The sequence below is a fragment of the Erpetoichthys calabaricus genome, chromosome 13, assembly GCF_900747795.2.
Source record: "Erpetoichthys calabaricus chromosome 13, fErpCal1.3, whole genome shotgun sequence".
Taxonomy (NCBI): Eukaryota; Metazoa; Chordata; class Cladistia; order Polypteriformes; family Polypteridae; genus Erpetoichthys; species Erpetoichthys calabaricus.
Window position 1 is genome coordinate 12,218,924 of NC_041406.2, and position 17,780 is coordinate 12,236,703.

At 43.2% G+C, this 17,780-nt stretch overlaps 1 protein-coding gene and 1 long non-coding RNA gene across 4 annotated transcripts in view; one reads left to right on the forward strand and one right to left on the reverse strand.

Annotated features, from left to right (window-relative positions):
• Positions 1–17,780, reverse strand: part of LOC127530043 (uncharacterized) — a 454,116-nt gene that overhangs the window by 179,878 nt on the left and 256,458 nt on the right. The window lies entirely within an intron of this gene.
• The window catches only part of dnah5 (dynein, axonemal, heavy chain 5), a 437,381-nt gene that overhangs the window by 161,958 nt on the left and 257,643 nt on the right, over positions 1–17,780 (forward strand). For 2 of the 3 annotated variants that reach the window (XM_051935611.1, XM_051935613.1), the window contains exons 19-22: positions 1,886–2,131; positions 9,394–9,587; positions 14,890–14,983; positions 15,081–15,223. In XM_051935611.1, the coding sequence (XP_051791571.1) occupies positions 1,886–2,131; positions 9,394–9,587; positions 14,890–14,983; positions 15,081–15,223 (677 nt within the window). The remainder of the gene's footprint in view (positions 1–1,885; positions 2,132–9,393; positions 9,588–14,889; positions 14,984–15,080; positions 15,224–17,780) is intronic. The other variant, XM_051935612.1, reaches the window with a different exon arrangement.

Here is a 17,780-nt window from a genome sequence, read left to right on the forward strand (position 1 = left end):
GGGAAATTAAGGCAAGTAGCGGAGGGCATATGAGATTTCAGCTTCCTTATAAGAGTGATCATGACTCCGTCACCTCATCCATCAAGTCTGAGCTCATGGTGCTCAGTCAGAACAGGGGTCCCTCTTCAGGTTGGGGATGAAGGGCTAACCAATGAGTATTTTGGGGTCTTGTTCACAAGTGAGGGAAGAAGGGAGTAGGGGATTGACAGGGGAATCGGAGCAGTGTCAATGGTCATGTGGATGTTGTATCAGTCAGTCATAGTGAGTAGAGAGTTGAGTCTAAAGGCAAAGCTCTTGATTTATGGGTTAATCTACGTTCCTGTCCTCACCTGTGGTCATGAACCTTCAGTAATGACCAAAAGAACTACATCACGGATACAAGTGACGGAAATGAGCTTCCTTCGCAGGGTGTCTGGGCTCAACGTTAAAGATAAGGTGAGGACCACAGACATTCTGGAGGAACTTAAAGTAGCTATGCTGCTCGTGTGCATTGAAAGGATCCATTTGAGGAGGTTAGGCCATCTAATTAGGAAGCCCCCTGGACTCCTCTCTGTCCAACCAGGAGGAGACTTCTGTCCAGACACAGGATATGCTGGTGAGATTATATCTCCTAGCTGGCCTAGGAACACCTTTGTATCCTATCAGAGGAGTTGGTGGAAAGAGGAACACCTGGGCATCATTGCTTAGACTACTGCCCCCATAACCCAGACCTGGTTAAGCTCCCAAAAATAGATAAATGGAGGATTGCACTAAGAGAGAGTTCTTGCACTTTTCTGGTAGAAGGAACTGTAAACTGTGTTTGTTCACCTTTTCCAAAATGTTTGTTTCTGGAGTGTGGCCAAGTATGGGTCCTTGCAAACATATTCAGACCCCTACCAAGTTTTCAAAATTGTCTGGGTTACGAAGAATAACATGTTCATCTTGTCTGTATTTCTTATGCACACTCACATGCTGCGGACAAAACATTTGTTAGAACCTTGGAAATTTGACAGACGAGAGGAGACCATTCAGTCCATCAAGCCTATTTGTTTAGCTAATATTATTTTTTCAGCGTTGGATGTTATCACCCCAGTAGTTGAAGACCTATCTAGGTCTGGATTTAAAACACATTAAAAAAATTCTGTAATGTTCTCTCTCCGGCCATTATACAGTAATTTTATGAGTGTTCAAGTTAGGAATGGATGCAAATACGTTTTGCGTGAAGTCTCTAAAATCCACATTGGGTACATAGATATTTATCAAAATCATTTTACAATTAAATAAATTACCATTCACCATGACATATCGCCCTTCAGGATCAGACACTATATCTGATACTACAAATGAAATTGTTCTGTGAATTAAGACTCCCACACCTCTAGTTTTTTTTTTTTTTTGTATAGCTGGAGTGGAATATTTGGCCAGTCCAATCTTTTTGCAATCAAAATCAATCCTTGCTTATTAAGTGAGTCTCCTGTAAAAATTATATCTTGCCATTTAGACTTGTTAGGTGAGAAAATACTTTCTTCCTCTTTAATTCGTGATTGAGACCTTTGACATTCCAGCTCACAACGTTCACTGTTTGGTCATAGAGACACTGCTTCTGAACTTCTATTGTCATTTTATAGTCTTAAATTAAGGTAGTACATTATTACATATGATAGCTTTAGCCTTAATGTACAATATTTCCAGGAGTTATGGCTATGATGCCTGTTGTTGTGTTGGGACTTACAATTGTAGGGATAAAAGGGACAGATCAGAAATAGCTTGCTCTCTTTCTCTCCCACCATATTTACAAAATGAGGGATGTCCTAAATTCAAAAATTGACATCTGCAGACCCCACTCATTACTGTGAAAGAGAACTCAACTCAAATATCTGAAAGCATTTTTTTTTTACTTTTCAAGGTGAAGAAGAACCGAAGACTGAGACTCGATTGTTTTCTCGGAATGTCAACCTTATAACACCTGGGCCAGTTTCCCCTCTGACCAAGAAAAAGAGGAAGGACATAGCTGAAGTGCTCGAGGAGGAGGCCCAAGAACTGTTGTCCCATTTCAACCATCGTAATGTCGACGCCCTGCTCAAAGTCACCCGCAACACACTGGAGTCCATACGCAAGCGCATCTATTCATCGTCTGTAATCCATTTTTTGGGTGAGTTCATCAGATTAACTAATTGCTTTTCATAGTCCATCACATGTGGTTGATTTTAGTTCAATTTGCTTGCTCCGGCAGGTGGGATGGGGTTTCTTTTACCATCAGCTGGAATAACCAAATTGGCTTAATCTTTGGCACCTCAAAATTATTTTGTTTATTCTCCCTGGCATTGATAAATGATGGTTATACTCCAATTCTAGGGGACCACAAATCTGTCAGACTCATAAAAGTTAGCTGATGACACAACCCTTATTGGCATGATATTAGACCAGGAGGGTTGGGGGGTGCCATATTGGAGAAAGGTGGATCAGCTGCCTCAAAAATCATAACTTAAATACTTAGAGAATTAATTTTTGGATTGTAGGAGATACTCTTTACCTCCTTCTCCCCTAATTGTAAGTGGCATCACTGTCAACAGTGTGGAATTACAGCATTTCAATTTCTTAGTACCATTACAGATGGGTAAAATTGATCAGCCACAGGATGAAGTTATGGGGAAGAGTAGTGGAAGCTCAGTTAAGAAGGGAGGTGATGATTAGTGAGCAGCAGGATGGTTTCATGCCAAGAAAGAGCACCACAGATGAGATGTTTGCTCTGAGTGTGTTGATGGAGAAGTATAGAGAAGGCCAGAAGGAGTTGCATTGCGTCTTTGTGGATCTGGAGAAAGCATATGACAGGGTGCCTCAAGAGGAGCTGTGGTATTGCATGAGGAAGTCGGGAGTGGCAGAGAAGTACGTAAGAGTTGTACAGGATATGTACAAGGGAAGTGTGACCGTGGCGAGGTCTGCGGTAGGAGTGATGGAGATGGGATAACATCAGGATTCAGCTCTGAGCCCTTTCTTATTTGCAATGGTGATGGATAGGTTGAAAGACGAGATTAGACAGGAGTCCCACTGGACTATGATGTTTGCTGATGACATTGTGATCTGTAGCGATAGTAGGGAGCAGGTTGAGGAGACCCTGGGGAGGTGGAGATATGCTGTATAGACGAGAGGAATGAAGGTCAGTAGGACCACCAAGACAGAATACATGTGTGTGAATGAGAGGGAGGTCAGTGGAATGGTGAGGATGCAGGGAGTAGATTTGGCAAAGGTGGATGAGTTCAAATACTTGGGATCAACAGTACAGAGTAATGGGGATTGTGGAAGAGAAGTGAAGAAGAGAGTGCAGGCAGGGTGGAATGGGTGGAGAAGAGTGTCAGGAGTGATTTGTGACAGACGGGTATCAGCAAGAGTGAAAGGGAAGGTCTACAGGACAGTAGTGAGACCAGCTATGATATATGGGTTGAAGACGGTGGCACTGACCAGAAAGCAGGAGACAGAGCTGGAGGTGGCAGAGTTAAAGATGCTAAGATTTGCATTGGGTGTGACGAGGATGGACAGGATTAGAAATGAGGACATTAGAGGATCAGCTCAGGTGGGACGGTTGGGAGACAAAGTCAGAGAGGCGAGATTGCGCTGGTTTGGACATGTGCATAGGAGAGATGCTGGGTATAATGAGAGAAGGGTGCTAAGGATAGAGCTGCCAGGGAAGAGGAGAAGAGGAAGGCCTAAGAGAAGGACTGGGTTGGTGCGTTCAAATTTTTCTAAAGACCATCTATTTTTGAGCACCAGCATTAGCATTTTTGTCTACAGCAAGAAAAATTATTTACTGTATTGCATATTTACTTTTAAGTATTGAAGCTGAACTATCCATTAATTTGATGGTGGCAGTGGATAAAGACAGACAGACAGACATCATAGCTAATGGGCTCTACATGTTGGAGAAGTTCCTCTGTCTATTATGATATCTTTCTGCCATTTTAACTTTTGCATCACTATATGACATAACAACAGCAAACAGACTTTAGATAAGCATTCGGGTCCGTGGATATACGACTACAGTATTGTGTGGCTTGGTAACAAATACATAGGATTCCACATAATTGCATTGGCGCCAGGATTCCAAGGCTGGTATGATGGCTACCCCAGTCTGTGGTAGGTGGGTTTGACAGTACGAGCTGATCTTCTTGAAGTCTGTCCCTCTCTGTTAGTCTCTTGTTCTGTTTTCAGGTCTCCCAGACCATTTGTGGGCTCCGCTGGGTCATCAATCTTTCCCACCAGGGGTTCTGCCACTCTGGTCTTCATGTTCAGTCCTTGTCTCTGTTCCATTGATGTTCCTTGCTGTGGATTTCTGTCAAGTTCCTGTAGTTCTCGTTGTTCAGGGTTGAACTCTTGGGCCTTGGCTCCGTGCCTGGAGCGTGACTCAGGTTCTGTGACCTTGGATCTGACATGTGTGGGAAATTAAGGCAAGCAGCGGAGGCCATGTGAGGTTTCAGCTTCCTTATCAGAGTGATCAGACCCTGAGTCTGCAGTTTAATATTCTCTTGCTGGTCTCCTCATTTTCTCTTTCATTGGGTTTGATTTTAGTGGCCTTTTCAAAAGGTAAGTCATTGAGAGACAGCAGGAGGTTGCGGTGTAGCATCTGGGGTGTTGTGATGTGTTAGAAACGCTGCAACCATTTTGCCACTGCATGTTTGCATTTCTAATTAGACAATAATGTTCAATTTGTTTAATTGTTTGTGTAGACCCTGTAAATTTGATGGATGCCAGGTGGCACTATTGCCCCTTTTAAACCCAACAGACAGACATTCTGGACACAGGTTAAAAAGCACCAAGAAGTATTTTATTATTTCTTCTTCCCACACAGTGCCTCCAAAGTTCAGCAATAAAGCCCAATATTCTTCTCTTCCACACCTCCCAGCAAGTGTTGTCCACCTCCTCACGACTCAGGCTCGCCTGCTGGGTCTTCAGCAGTCCTTTATATAGTCCTTGACCCGGAAGTGCTCCTGTTCTTCCTTCCACCTGATTTTCCAGCACTTCCAGGTCAGATGGAGAACTCAGATTCTTTAGTCAGCCCAGAAGTACTTCGGGGCTCCAGTCCACGTGATCCATTAGTACTTCTGGGCTATAGGGAAAGTATGACTCCCCCGGTCCTTTGACAGCTCCCCCTGGCGGCACCCACAGCACCCAACAGGGCTGTGAAACCCAACTCCAAGTCCCAGGATGCCCTGCAGGAATCCGGAGTACTGCTGTACTCCAGGGGAGCTGCTATTTAGTGTCTTGGGGGAGGCAGTGTCCAAAAACTGGCGGAAGTGGTGGCTCTGAGGCTAGGGATCTGCACTGGCAATCGTAAGGTTGCCGGTTTGAATCCCGTAAACACCATAAGGGACTCTGCTCTGTTGGGCCCTTGAGCAAGGCCCTTAGCCTGAAATTGCTGAGCGCTTTGAGTAGTGAGAAAAACACTATATAAATGCAAAGAATTATTATTATTATTAAAAATTGCTGCCTTCCCCCATCTTTTCCTTCTCGGGACATCCCAGCTCAACCTGGCCATCCATCACAATGCGCAGTCAGAAGGTGGATGTTGTGCAGCCTCATCTGTGCTTTACTGGTGTCGTTAGGCAGATTTGTAAATTCAGGTGTTTTGAGCACTGAAATCTGCATCTCCTGGGGTTCTTCATTATCCGCGCCCTTAACAGCAGTCCTTTCGACGGAGTTTGACATGCTGTTCATATTTTCTTGTATATGGCTGCCAATTATTTCAAGCTCACATCTACTCCTAAACTATTGTCGTTAAACCTGAATTGGTGAAAGCACACACGGCACCGGGGACGGCATATCGTTCATGTTTATCACTCATCCATTGATGACGTCGAATGCCAATGTATAATCTGAGGCTACAGAAAGGTTTTTCCCTTGCATCAGGTTATGTTTATTTTTAAAACGTGTAATGTGCTCTTGGGCAGCATGGTGGCGCAGTGGGTAGCGCAGCTGCCTCACAGCTAGGAGACCCTGGTTCACTTCCCGGATCCTCCCTGCGTGGAGTTGCATGTTCTCCCCATGTCTGCGTGGGTTTCCTCTCACAGTCCAAAGACATCCAGGTTAGGTGCATTGGCACTTCTAAATTGTCCCTAGTGTGTGTGCTTGGTGTGTGTGTGTGTGTGCACGCGCCCTGTGGTGGGCTGGCACCCTGCCTGGGGTTTGTTTCCTGCCTTGCACCCTGTGTTGGCTGGGATTGGCTCCAGCAGATCCCCGTCACCTTGTAGTTAGGATATAGCGGGTTGGATAATGGATGGATGGATGGATGGATGTGCTCTCTGCACACATGACACACATTTATATGTCTAATATGTCTTTTTGTTAGGAATCTTTTTGACTCTTCAACATGCATCACAGGAAGATTAATGGAAGGAATTATTAAGGATACGATTGAGCAACAAGTACAGGAGTTATTAGGAACAGTTAGCATGGGGTCAGAAGAGGGAGGTCGTGTTTTACTAACATGCTGGAATTTTATGAGGAGGCAACAAAAGGATACGACCAAAGTGGAGGAGATGATATTATTGATCTGGACTTTCAATAAGCATTTGATAAGGTGCCACATGAGAGGTTGGGCATCAAACTAAAAGAAGTGGCAGTTCATGGTGATGTTTTTAGATGGGTGCAGAATTGGCTCAGACACAGGAAGTAGAGGGTGATGGGGTGAGCACACCATCAGAATTGGCCGATGTTAAGAGTGTGACCAGCAGGGGGCAGTGCTAGGGCCGCTGCTATTTCTAATACCCTAGGTTCTTGTCTATAAGCCGGACTTGTGTATAAGCCGGAGACCAAAAATCATACGAATTTTTAAAATAAAATCTTATTATAGATAAGCCGGACTCATGGATAAGCCGAACGTACTATAACCTATAACTAATAGAAGAGAGGGAGGTCAGTGGTCTCACTCGCACCCATTTAATTTCTTTAAGGGGGGAGAGAGTGTGAGATATTGGCGTCTCTCTCACTCCCCGCATGGCGCGGTTGGAGCTGCCGGAGCGCGTTCTTTTTGCTCTGAGCGTCGCCGAGTCAACACGCGTGCGTAGCGGTCATTTAAATTGTGATTTTATATGTAAGCATATTTAAATATATAACGCGGATTTTTTGCTGGTTCGCGGATTTCTGCGGACAATGGGTCTTTTAATTTCTGGTACATGCTTCCTCAGTTGGTTTGCCCAGTTGATTTCATACAAGGGACGCTATTGGCAGATGGCTGAGAAGTTAGATTGCTTACTTTTCTCTCACTCTTGCGCTGACTATCTGTGATCCTGACGTATGGGGATTGGGCAGGGGGGCTGTTCGCACACCTAGACGACAGGGACACTCATCTAAAAATGCTGAAAGATTATCTTCACGTTGCTATCTTTTGTAAAGCTGATTCCTGAAAAGACATGCTGCACAGTGCTTCGCATACTTAAAAGCTCGAAGGGCACGTATTGATTTTTGACTGAAAAACAAACTCAGTCTCTCTCTCTCTCTCTCTCTCTCTCTCTCTCTCTCTCTCTCTCTCTCTCTCTCTCTCCCCTGCTCCTGACGGAGGGGGTGTGAGCTGCCGCCTTCAACAGCTTTGTGCTGCGGTGCTTCGCATACCTAAAAGCCAAACAGCACCATTGATTTGTTTGCTAGAGATTGTTTTCTCTATCTATGTGACATTCTCTGCTCCTGACACGCACACCTTTGAAGAGGAAGATATGTTTGCACTCTTTTAATTGTGAGACTGAACTGTCATCTCTGTCTTGTCATGGAGCACAGTTTAAACTTTTGAAAAAGAGACAAATGTTTGTTTGCAGTGTTTGAATAACATTCCTGTCTCTCTACAACCTCCTGTGTTTCTGCGCAAATCTGTGACCCAAGCATGAGAATATAAAAATAACCATATAAACATATGGTTTCTACTTCGCGGATTTTCTTATTTCGCGGATGGCTCTGGAACGCAACCCCCGCGATGGAGGAGGGATTACTGTATAAACCGGATTTATGTATAAGCCGATATTCTATTTTTTCATTTTCACAATTTTTTTCCTTAGATAAGCCGCGGCTTATAGACAAGAACTTAGGGTATAAGGAAATGATTTAGATAGTAATATAAGTAACAAGCTGGTTAAATTTGCAGATGATACCAAGATAAGTGGATTAGCAGATAATTTGGAATCTGTTATATCATCACAGAAGGACTTGGATAGCATACAGGCTTGGGCAGATTTATGGCAGATGAAATTTAATGTCAGTAAATGTAAAGAATTACACATAGGAAGTAAAAATGTGAGGTTTGAGTACACAATGGGAGGTTGGGAAATCGAGAGTCCACCTTGTGAAAAGGATTTAGGAGTCGTAGTGGACTCTAAGCTATCGACTTCCAGACAGTGTGCAGAAGACATTAAGAAGGCTAACAGAATGTCAGGTTATATAGTGCCTTGATGTGTGGAGTACAAGTCACAGGAGGTTCTGCTCAACCTTAATAACACACTGGTGAGGCTTCATCTGGTGTCCTGTGTGCAGTTTTGGTCTCCAGGCTACAAAAAGGACATAGCAGCACTAGAAAAGGTCCAGAGAAGAGCAACTAGGCTGATTCAGGGTTACAGGGGATGAGTTATGAGGAAAGATTAAAAGAGCTGAGCCTTTACAGTTAAAGCAAAAGAAGATTAAGAGGTGATCTGAGTGAAGTGTTTAAAAGTATGAAGGGAATTAGTCCAGCAGATCGAGACGTTGACTTTAAAATGAGTTCATCAAGAACACGGGGACAGAGTTGTAAACTTGTTAAGGGGAAATTTCACACAAACATTAGGAAGTTTTTCTTTACACAAAGAACGATAGACACTTGGAATAAGCGACCAAGTAGTGTGGTGGACAGTAAGACTTTAGGGACTTTCAAAACTCGACTTGATGTTATTTTGGAAGAAATAAGTGGAGAGGACTGGCGAGCTTTGTTGGGCTGAGTGGTCTGTTCTCGTCCAGAGTGTTCTAATGTTCATTGTACACAGAAGCTTCCTCTCTGTCAGACCAGGTCATCAAGAGCACCTCTGATCTTTGCAGGTCTAAATCCCCATCCCTACTTTAAGCACCACCTTCATGAGGTCTTGGATTGGTTTAGAAATGTGGCACTCAGTGAGCCGTCTAATTGTTCCCGCCCACTTTTAAGCAATTCACTCCTGGTTGTCTCCAGTATGGCCGGCTTCAGCGAGACTACCCCACTTCATAACTTTCTGCAGCAAAGGCATTTCCCTCTGGGATAACAAAGTCTACCTATCCCATCAAATCTTTCCAAAACCAAGGGAATAGGGAGATATGGCAAAAATAACTTGTGAAGATTTCAGCATTATTTTGTTATTTTACATTTGTGTTGCTAGTAAACATGACGAGGATAAAGGTTGTGACTTGTGTCTTTTCTTCCTATTCTCCCAGCAGAGAATGATCCTGCCAGCAAGCAAAAAAGCTCGGGACAGCCCATCTTTAGAACCAACATTGCCTTGTCCATCCCTAATATTAGTATGGTGCCGCCCCTGGATGAGGTGCAGCAGGCTTTGAACCGCGCAGTGGAGTACATCATTAGCGTCCCTAAAGGAGTCGGGCAGTGGAGCAAGGAAAGGATATCTAAGGTGGGAATCCGGAGAGGATATCGTCTGCCAGATGTTAGCACTGTAGACATGAAGGAAACAAAACTGAGCAGAAACAGATGACTTTTATAAGATCTGTGTTATGAGAAGAGGACATCAGGACTTAAAATATTACCGTTAAACTATTCAGTTGTATTCAGTGCTGGTGTTACATTTTTGGCAGAGAGGTGCCTTAAATCCATCCATCCATCCATCATTTTTCTACAACTTATCCAGGTCTGGGTCATAGGGGCAGCAGTCTAAGCAAAGATGTCCAGACCTTCTCTATTCCCACGCCATCTAGGAGATATAATGTCTCCAGGATGTCCCGTGTCTGCCCTGAGGTCTCCACTTGGACGGGTATGCCCTTAACACTTCTGGACTGGGGCATTCTAAGCAGATGCCTGAACCACATCAACATGCTTGTTTCAATGTGGAGGAGCAGCAGCTCTCCTTTGTGCTCCTCCTGAATGTCTGCCCTCTTCACTCCATCCTCAGTACTGAGCCTAGATGCCCTATGAAAGGCAGGGCTGTCTTAACACGTGGGCATGCTGGGCAGTTGCCCGGGGGGCCCCATGCTAATCTATGTATGTTGTGACTTGCTGAGTGGTTGTGTAGGTAGGGGTCCCAGTGCACTGCTTTGCCCAGGGGCCTATAATGCAGTTAAGATGGCCCTGATGAGAGGATCTCGTTTCTGCCACCTGTATCAACGATCTAGTTCTTTCTGTCACTTCCCAAAGCTCGTGACCATAGGTGAGAGTAAGAACGTAGACCGGTAAATCGAGAGCGTCGCCTTTTGACACATCTCTCTCTTCACCACGACTGACCGGACACCTCTCTGATCCGCCTGTTGATCTCTCACTCCCTGCTTCCCTTGGCATACGAAATGAACTCACTTCTGCCACGTGCATCTCCAATCTTGCTCTCTCTGTCACTTCCCAAAGCTTGTGGTCATAGGTGAGGGTGGCAACGCAGACCGACTGGTAAACCAAGAGCTTTGTCTTTCTGTTGAGCTCTCTCTTCACCACGACTGACCAGTATGACATCCACAGGACACTGTGCTCCAGTCTGCCAGTTGATTTCCTGCTCCTTTCTTCTTTCGCTCACAAACAAGATGCTGAGATACTACAACCTTCTCCACTTGAGGTCACATCTCCTCTTCAATCTGGTCAGGGCACTCCCTTCTTTTCTGGCTGAGAACCATGACCTTTGAGGTGCTGATCCTCATCCCACCCCAGGGTGCACCTGAGGTAACCACTCAGTGCAGCCAAAAGTACCACATCATCTGCAAAGAGTAGAGATCTCATCCTGTGGTCACTGAAGTGTCACCTCTCTACCCCTTGGCTGTGCATAGAAATTCTGTCCATTAAAATTATGCACAGTATTGGTGACAGAGGGCACCCTAAATGTGACTGTCTATTGCATTTGTAAGTAATGACCACTTAAACGTTAGGTGTGGAAATATCAACTATAGTCACTGTTAAGTCATCAGTTACTTAGTCAATGAACAAAACGTTAATGGGATATCTGAAAGGCACTATATAGGCCATGAAATGAATTCAACACTTTCTGCAGAAGTTGCGCTCCCTTTTTATCATCTCACCACACACTGGGTGGTGTTGGATCTTAGACTACCAATTGTAAACATCAGAATAAAGGTAGTCATCCAAAATCTTGATAATGGCTCTCGTTTCTTGATACTCATCAAATCACTGCTAGCACCAAAGACCACCACCATGCTTGTTTCATTTTATTTCATAGTTAGGCTGCCTGTTGTAATCAGTAAGTAAGTAATCAGTAGACATTAGTGTTATTGTTAGCAGTACATCATCTACTGAAATGTATTTTGTAATCTATATAGTAATGAAATGTGTTTTTTTTCATTCCAACAGATGGCACATCACAGATATTTTTAGTAATGTAATGCATTGCATTTATCATTCCAACAGATGTCCCATCACAAGCATTATCACTGCTTTTATGAATCCCATACCGAACGGCATACAACAGGGACATATGCATTGCATGGTGCACTGCAAATGTTAATGCTGAGGCACCACCATACAGTCATGGCCGAAATTATCGGCACCCCTGGAATTTTCCTTGAAAATGCACCATTTCTCCCAGAAAATTGTTGCAATTACAAATGTTTTGGTATACACATGTTTATTTTCTTTATGTGCATTGGAACAACACAAAAAAACAGAGAAAAAAAGCCAAATCTGACATCATTTCACACAAAACTCAAAAACCGGGCTGGACAAAATTATTGGCACCCTCTACTTAATATTTGGTTGCACGCCCTTTGGAAAAAATAACTGAAATCAAGCACTTCCTATAACCATCAACAAGCTTGTTACACCTCTCAACTGGAATTTCCGACCACTCTTCTTTTGCAAACTGCTCAAGGTTTCTCAGATTTGAAGGGCGCCTTCTCCCAACAGCAATTTTGAGATCTCTCCATAAGTGTTCAATCGGATTTAGATCTGGACTCAATGCTGGCCACTTCAGAACTCTCCATTGCTTTATCTTCAACCATTTCTGAGTGCTTTTAGGAGGTATGTTTGGGGTCATTGTCCTGCTGGAACACCCATGACCTCTGACGCAGACCCAGCTTTCTGACACTGGGCCCTACATTGCGCCCCAATATCTTTTGGTAGTCTTCAGATTTCATGATGCCTTGCACACAGTCAAGGCATCCAGTGCCAGAGGCAGCAAAACATCCCCAAAACATCTTAGAACCTCCATCATGTTTGACTGTAGGTACTGTGTTCTTTTCTTCGTAGGCCTCATTTCGTTTTCTGTAAACAGTAGAATGATGAGCTTTACCAAAAAGCTCTACCTTGGTCTCATCTGTCCACAAGACGTTCGCCCAGAAGGATTTTGGCTTCCTTGAGTACGTTTTGGCAAACTCCAGTCTGGCTTTTTTATGTTTCTGTGTCAGCAGTGGGGTCCTCCTGGCTCTCCTGCCATAGCGTTTCACTTCGTTCAGATGTCGATGGATAGTTTGAGCTGACACTGTTGCACCCTGAGTCTGCAGAACAGCTTGAATATGTTTTGAAGTTGATTGGGGTTGTCTATCCACCATTCGGACTATCCTTCGTTGCAGTCTTTTATCAATTTTTCTCTTCCGTCCACGTCCAGGGAGATTAGCTACAGTGCCATGTGTCGTGAACTTCTTGATTATGTTGCGCACAGTGGACAAAGGAACATGAAGATCTCTGGAGATGGACTTGTAGCCTTGAGATTGTTGATATTTTTCCACAATTTTTGTTCTCAAGTCCTCAGACAATTCTCTGCTCTTCTTTCTGTTCTCCATGCTTAGTGTGGCACACTCAGACACACAACAGACAGGTTGAGTCAACTTGTCTCCATTTTAACTGGCTTCAGGTGTGACTGCTATATTGCCAGCACCTGTTTCTTGCCACAGGTGAGTTCAAACGAGCATCATATGCTTGAAATAAAACGATTTACCTACAATTTTGAAAGGGTGCCAAAAATTTTGTCCGTCCCATTTTTGGAGTTCTGTGTGACATGATGTCAGATTTGGCTTTTTTCTGTTTTTTTGTGTTGTTCCAATGCACATAAAGGAAATAAACATGTATATACAAAAACATTTGTAATTGCAACAATTTTCTGGGAGAAATGGTGCATTTTCTGGGAAAATTCCAGGGGTGCCGATAATTTCGGCCATGACTGTACTTCTCCATTTAAATTAAATGCATTAATTAAGACTAATTGTACTACCTGTACCAATGTAGACCTTAGCATTGATGGTTCTAATGGACCATCTCCTGGAATGTATTTTGTAATGCATATTGTAATCAAATGCATTGCATTTGTCATTCCAACGGATGGCACATCACAGATATTTTTAGTAATGAAGTGCATTACGTTTATCATTCCAACAGATGGCGCATTACAAGCATTATCACTGCTTTTACAAATCTCATGGTGAATGGCATACTACAGGACACATGCATTGCATGGTGCGCTGCAAATGTTAACACTGAGGCACCACCATACTTGTCCGTTTAAATTAAATCTGTTAAATTAAGACTAATTGTACTACGTGTACCAATGTAGACCTTAGCATTGATACGTCTAGTGCACCATCTCCTGGAATGTATTTTGTAATGCATATTGTAATCAAATGCATTGCATTTGTCATTCCAACGGATGGCACATCACAGATATTTTTAGTAATGAAGTGCATTACGTTTATCATTCCAACAGATGGCGCATCACAAGCATTATCACTGCTTTTACAAATCTCATGGTGAATGGCATACTACAGGGCATATGCATTGCATGGTGCGCTGCAAATGTTAACACTGAGGCACCACCATACTTGTCCGTTTAAATTAAATCTGTTAAATTAAGACTAATTGTACTACGTGTACCAATGTAGACCTTAGCATTGATACGTCTAGTGCACCATCTCCTGGAATGTATTTTGTAATGCATATTGTAATCAAATGCATTGCATTTGTCATTCCAACGGATGGCACATCACAGATATTTTTAGTAATGAAGTGCATTACGTTTATCATTCCAACAGATGGCGCATTACAAGCATTATCACTGCTTTTACAAATCTCATGGTGAATGGCATACTACAGGGCATATGCATTGCATGGTGCGCTGCAAATGTTAACACTGAGGCACCACCATACTTGTCCGTTTAAATTAAATCTGTTAAATTAAGACTAATTGTACTACGTGTACCAATGTAGACCTTAGCATTGATGCTTCTAGTGGACCATCTACTGGAATGTATTTTGTAATGCATATTTCAATAAAATGCATTTCACTTGTCATTCCAACAGATGGTGCCATCAAAAACATTTGTAGTATTTAATTGCACAACTGCAAATGCTTGTGATGTGCCGTCTGCTAGGATGACAGAGACATAGCAACCCGAAGAACACATAGACACTTGTCCTTTTATTAAGTTGGAAGAAATGCTTACAGTTAAAGTAACCCAAGTTATAAATCTGAGGAATAAAGCACATGCTTGCCACGACTCACCAGCTGAGAAATCATGTGTGGTGTGCTGCCAGCCGTGTTCAGAGGCTTTTGAGAAATGGGTTAGCATGCTGAGTGAGTTGGTGCTTGGGATGCCATTTATTTTGTAGATTGAGGTTGGCTGGCGACGGTACATGTGACCTGATCTTTTCAATGAAATAGTGGCACCCTTGTTTCAGTTTGTTTCCATTGCTCTGTATTTTAATTGAAAAATTTTATATTCAAGACATATTTATCATAACGCTTATATACCATGTTTTTCATTTTTCAACTTTAGAAGAGAATGAACGAAAGAAAGATTGCAGCTCTAAAGCACGACAACAGAGACAGCGACTCAGATGACGGGGAAACAACATTCAGGAGCGTTCATGGTAAAGGCCACTTGTACACGTTTTAGAGCTGCTGTTGTGTATTTCGATATTTCATTAAAAGATTCCTAGAAATATTGATGTTTCTTCTTTCCTTCAGATGGCAGCATGTCTGATGTCTCAACGTCAGCTACACTGATGGCCCCTTTCCAGGCGAAAAATTATTACAAGGTTATCTCAGAAAACAAGGAAATTGTGAAACTGGTGTCTGTGTTGAGCACATCTATAAACTCCACTAAAAAGGTAAGAGATGCCGCAATCTGGTAGATGTACGTTTGTTTTGGATGATTATACTTCTTTACTGCTTTAAATATAAGTCATGTTATGCTCTGTTTCATTAATTCACCTTGGCAATATTAAGGAGTATTCAGTGGCTTGAGGATAAGCTGTTTAAAAACTTTACATTTTCAGCATACTATGCCTATGAAACGTAGTCTCCTCTTGAAAGTTTTCACATTATATATTTATACAATATTGAATGACACTAGATTTAAAAAAGAAAAGAACCATTAATGTCCAAGTGAAAACAGATCTCTTCAAAATTGTCTGAATAAGATAGATAGATATGAAAGGCACTGTATAATAGATAATAATAATAATAATACATTTTATTTATATAGCGGGCGGCACGGTGGCGCAGTGGTAGCGCTGCTGCCTCGCAGTTAGGAGACCCGTCTGGGTTCGCTTCCCGTGTCCACCCTGCGTGGAGTTTGCATGTTCTCCCCGTGTCTGCGTGGGTTTCCTCCCACAGTCCAAAGACATGCAGGTTAGGTGGATTGGTGATTCTAAATTGGCCCTAATGTGTGCTTGGTGTGTTTGTGTGTGTCCTGCCATGGGTTGGCACCCTGCCCAGGATTGGTTCCTGCCTTGTGCCCTGTGTTGGCTGGGATTTGCTCCAGCAGACCCCCGTGACCCTGTGTTCGGATTCAGCGGGTTGGAAAATGGATGGATAGATGGATGAAAACAAATATATTACAGTCATCATGCAGTTGACACATGGAATTTTAAATTAAATATTTATCTTTGGGCGGCACGGTGGTGCAGTAGGTAGCACTGCTGCCTCGCAGTTAGGAGACCTGGGTTCGCTTCCCGGGTCCTCCCTGCGTGGAGTTTGCATGTTCTCCCCGTGTCTGCGTGGGTTTCCTCCGGGCGCTCCGGTTTCCTCCCACAGTCCAAAGACATGCAGGTTAGGTGGATTGGCGATTCTAAATTGGCCCTAGTGTGTGCTTGGTGTGTTGGGAGTGTTTGTGTGTGTCCTGCGGTGGGTTGGCACCCTGCCCGGGATTGGTTCCTGCCTTGTGCCCTGTGTTGGCTGGGATTGGCTCCAGCAGACCCCCGTGACCCTGTGTTCGGATTCAGCGGGTTGGAAAATGGATGGATGGATTTATATAGCGCCTTTCCCATGCTCAAGGTGCTTCACAGAGTCTTAGAAAAAAAACAGCAGGGTATATGTAACATTGGATACAAATGTTTTCCTAAATAGAACAATGAAAACAGATAACAAAGCATTAAATAGAATAAAGGACAATAAACCAGAGTAAAATATTAAATTCAATACTAAAAGAAAAAGCCTAACAAATAACCTAATTTGTGACATAACAGACACACAGATTATCCTGAGCACCTGGACAGAGAGGTAAACTGAAAGAAAGGGCAGAACGTTAAGTTAAGTTAAAAGCCTTCCTAAATAGATGAGTTTTAAGTTGTGTTTTAAAAGAATGAATGGAGTCGGCTCATCTCATGAATTTTGGGATGTCATTACAAAGTCTGGTGCTATACAGCTGGAGGCCCTGTTGTTACCCACAGAGTGCAGGTTAGTGTGGGGCACAACAAGATAGCCAGAATCAGAGGACCGTAGTGGGCAAACAGGAGGAAAGTGATGTAGAAGGTCACTGATGCACTCCACTGTAAGGCCATTTAAAGCTTTGTAAGTTCTTAATAGAATTTTAAATTCAGTCCTGTAAGACACAGGGAGCTGGTGAAGGTGAAGCAGGATGGCTATGATGTGCTCGCTGCTGCTGGTTCAAGTAAGGACTCTTGCAGCACAAATTTGAATCAATTGGAGCTGTGATAGAAGATTAGAAGGGGCACCTGCCAGCAGCGAGTTGCAATAATCGATGCGGGTTGTGATAAAAGCAGGGACAAGTTTCTCAGCATTAGAAAAGGAGAGGAAGGAGCGAACACGGGAAATGTGATGGAGGTAAAAGTAAGAAAGTTTCTTAATGTGATTTATGTGGGCGGAATAAGAAAGGGAGGAATCAAAAATGACACCGAGATTCTTTACAGTAGAGGCAGGTCTGATGAGATCACCGTCAAGAGGGACTGAAGTGGAGTTCATTTTCTTAAGTAACGCTTTAGTGCCAATTTGCAGGAGTTCAGTTTTATTGCAATTTAATTTTAAAGAGTTCTGCTCCATCCAGGTTTTAATTTCACTGAGGCAAGTTGTGAGCTGAGAAAACTCTGATGAAGTTGCAATTTTGACATTGAAATAGAGTTGAGTATCGTCTGCATAAAAATGATAACCCAGTCCATAGCTACGGATAGTATGGTCAAGGGGAAGCATATAAATACAGAAAAGCAGAGGACCGAGGACAGAGCCCTGAGGGACTCCTTGTGTGACTGGCGCTGAGCTGGATCTGCTGTTGCCAAGACTAACAAACTCTTGCCTATCAGTCAGATAGGACTTGAACCACTGGAGGGCAGTGCCAGAGATACCCAGCATGTTCTCCATTCTGGACAGTAGAATGTCATGGATAGATAGATAGATAGATAGATAGATAGATAGATAGATAGATAGATA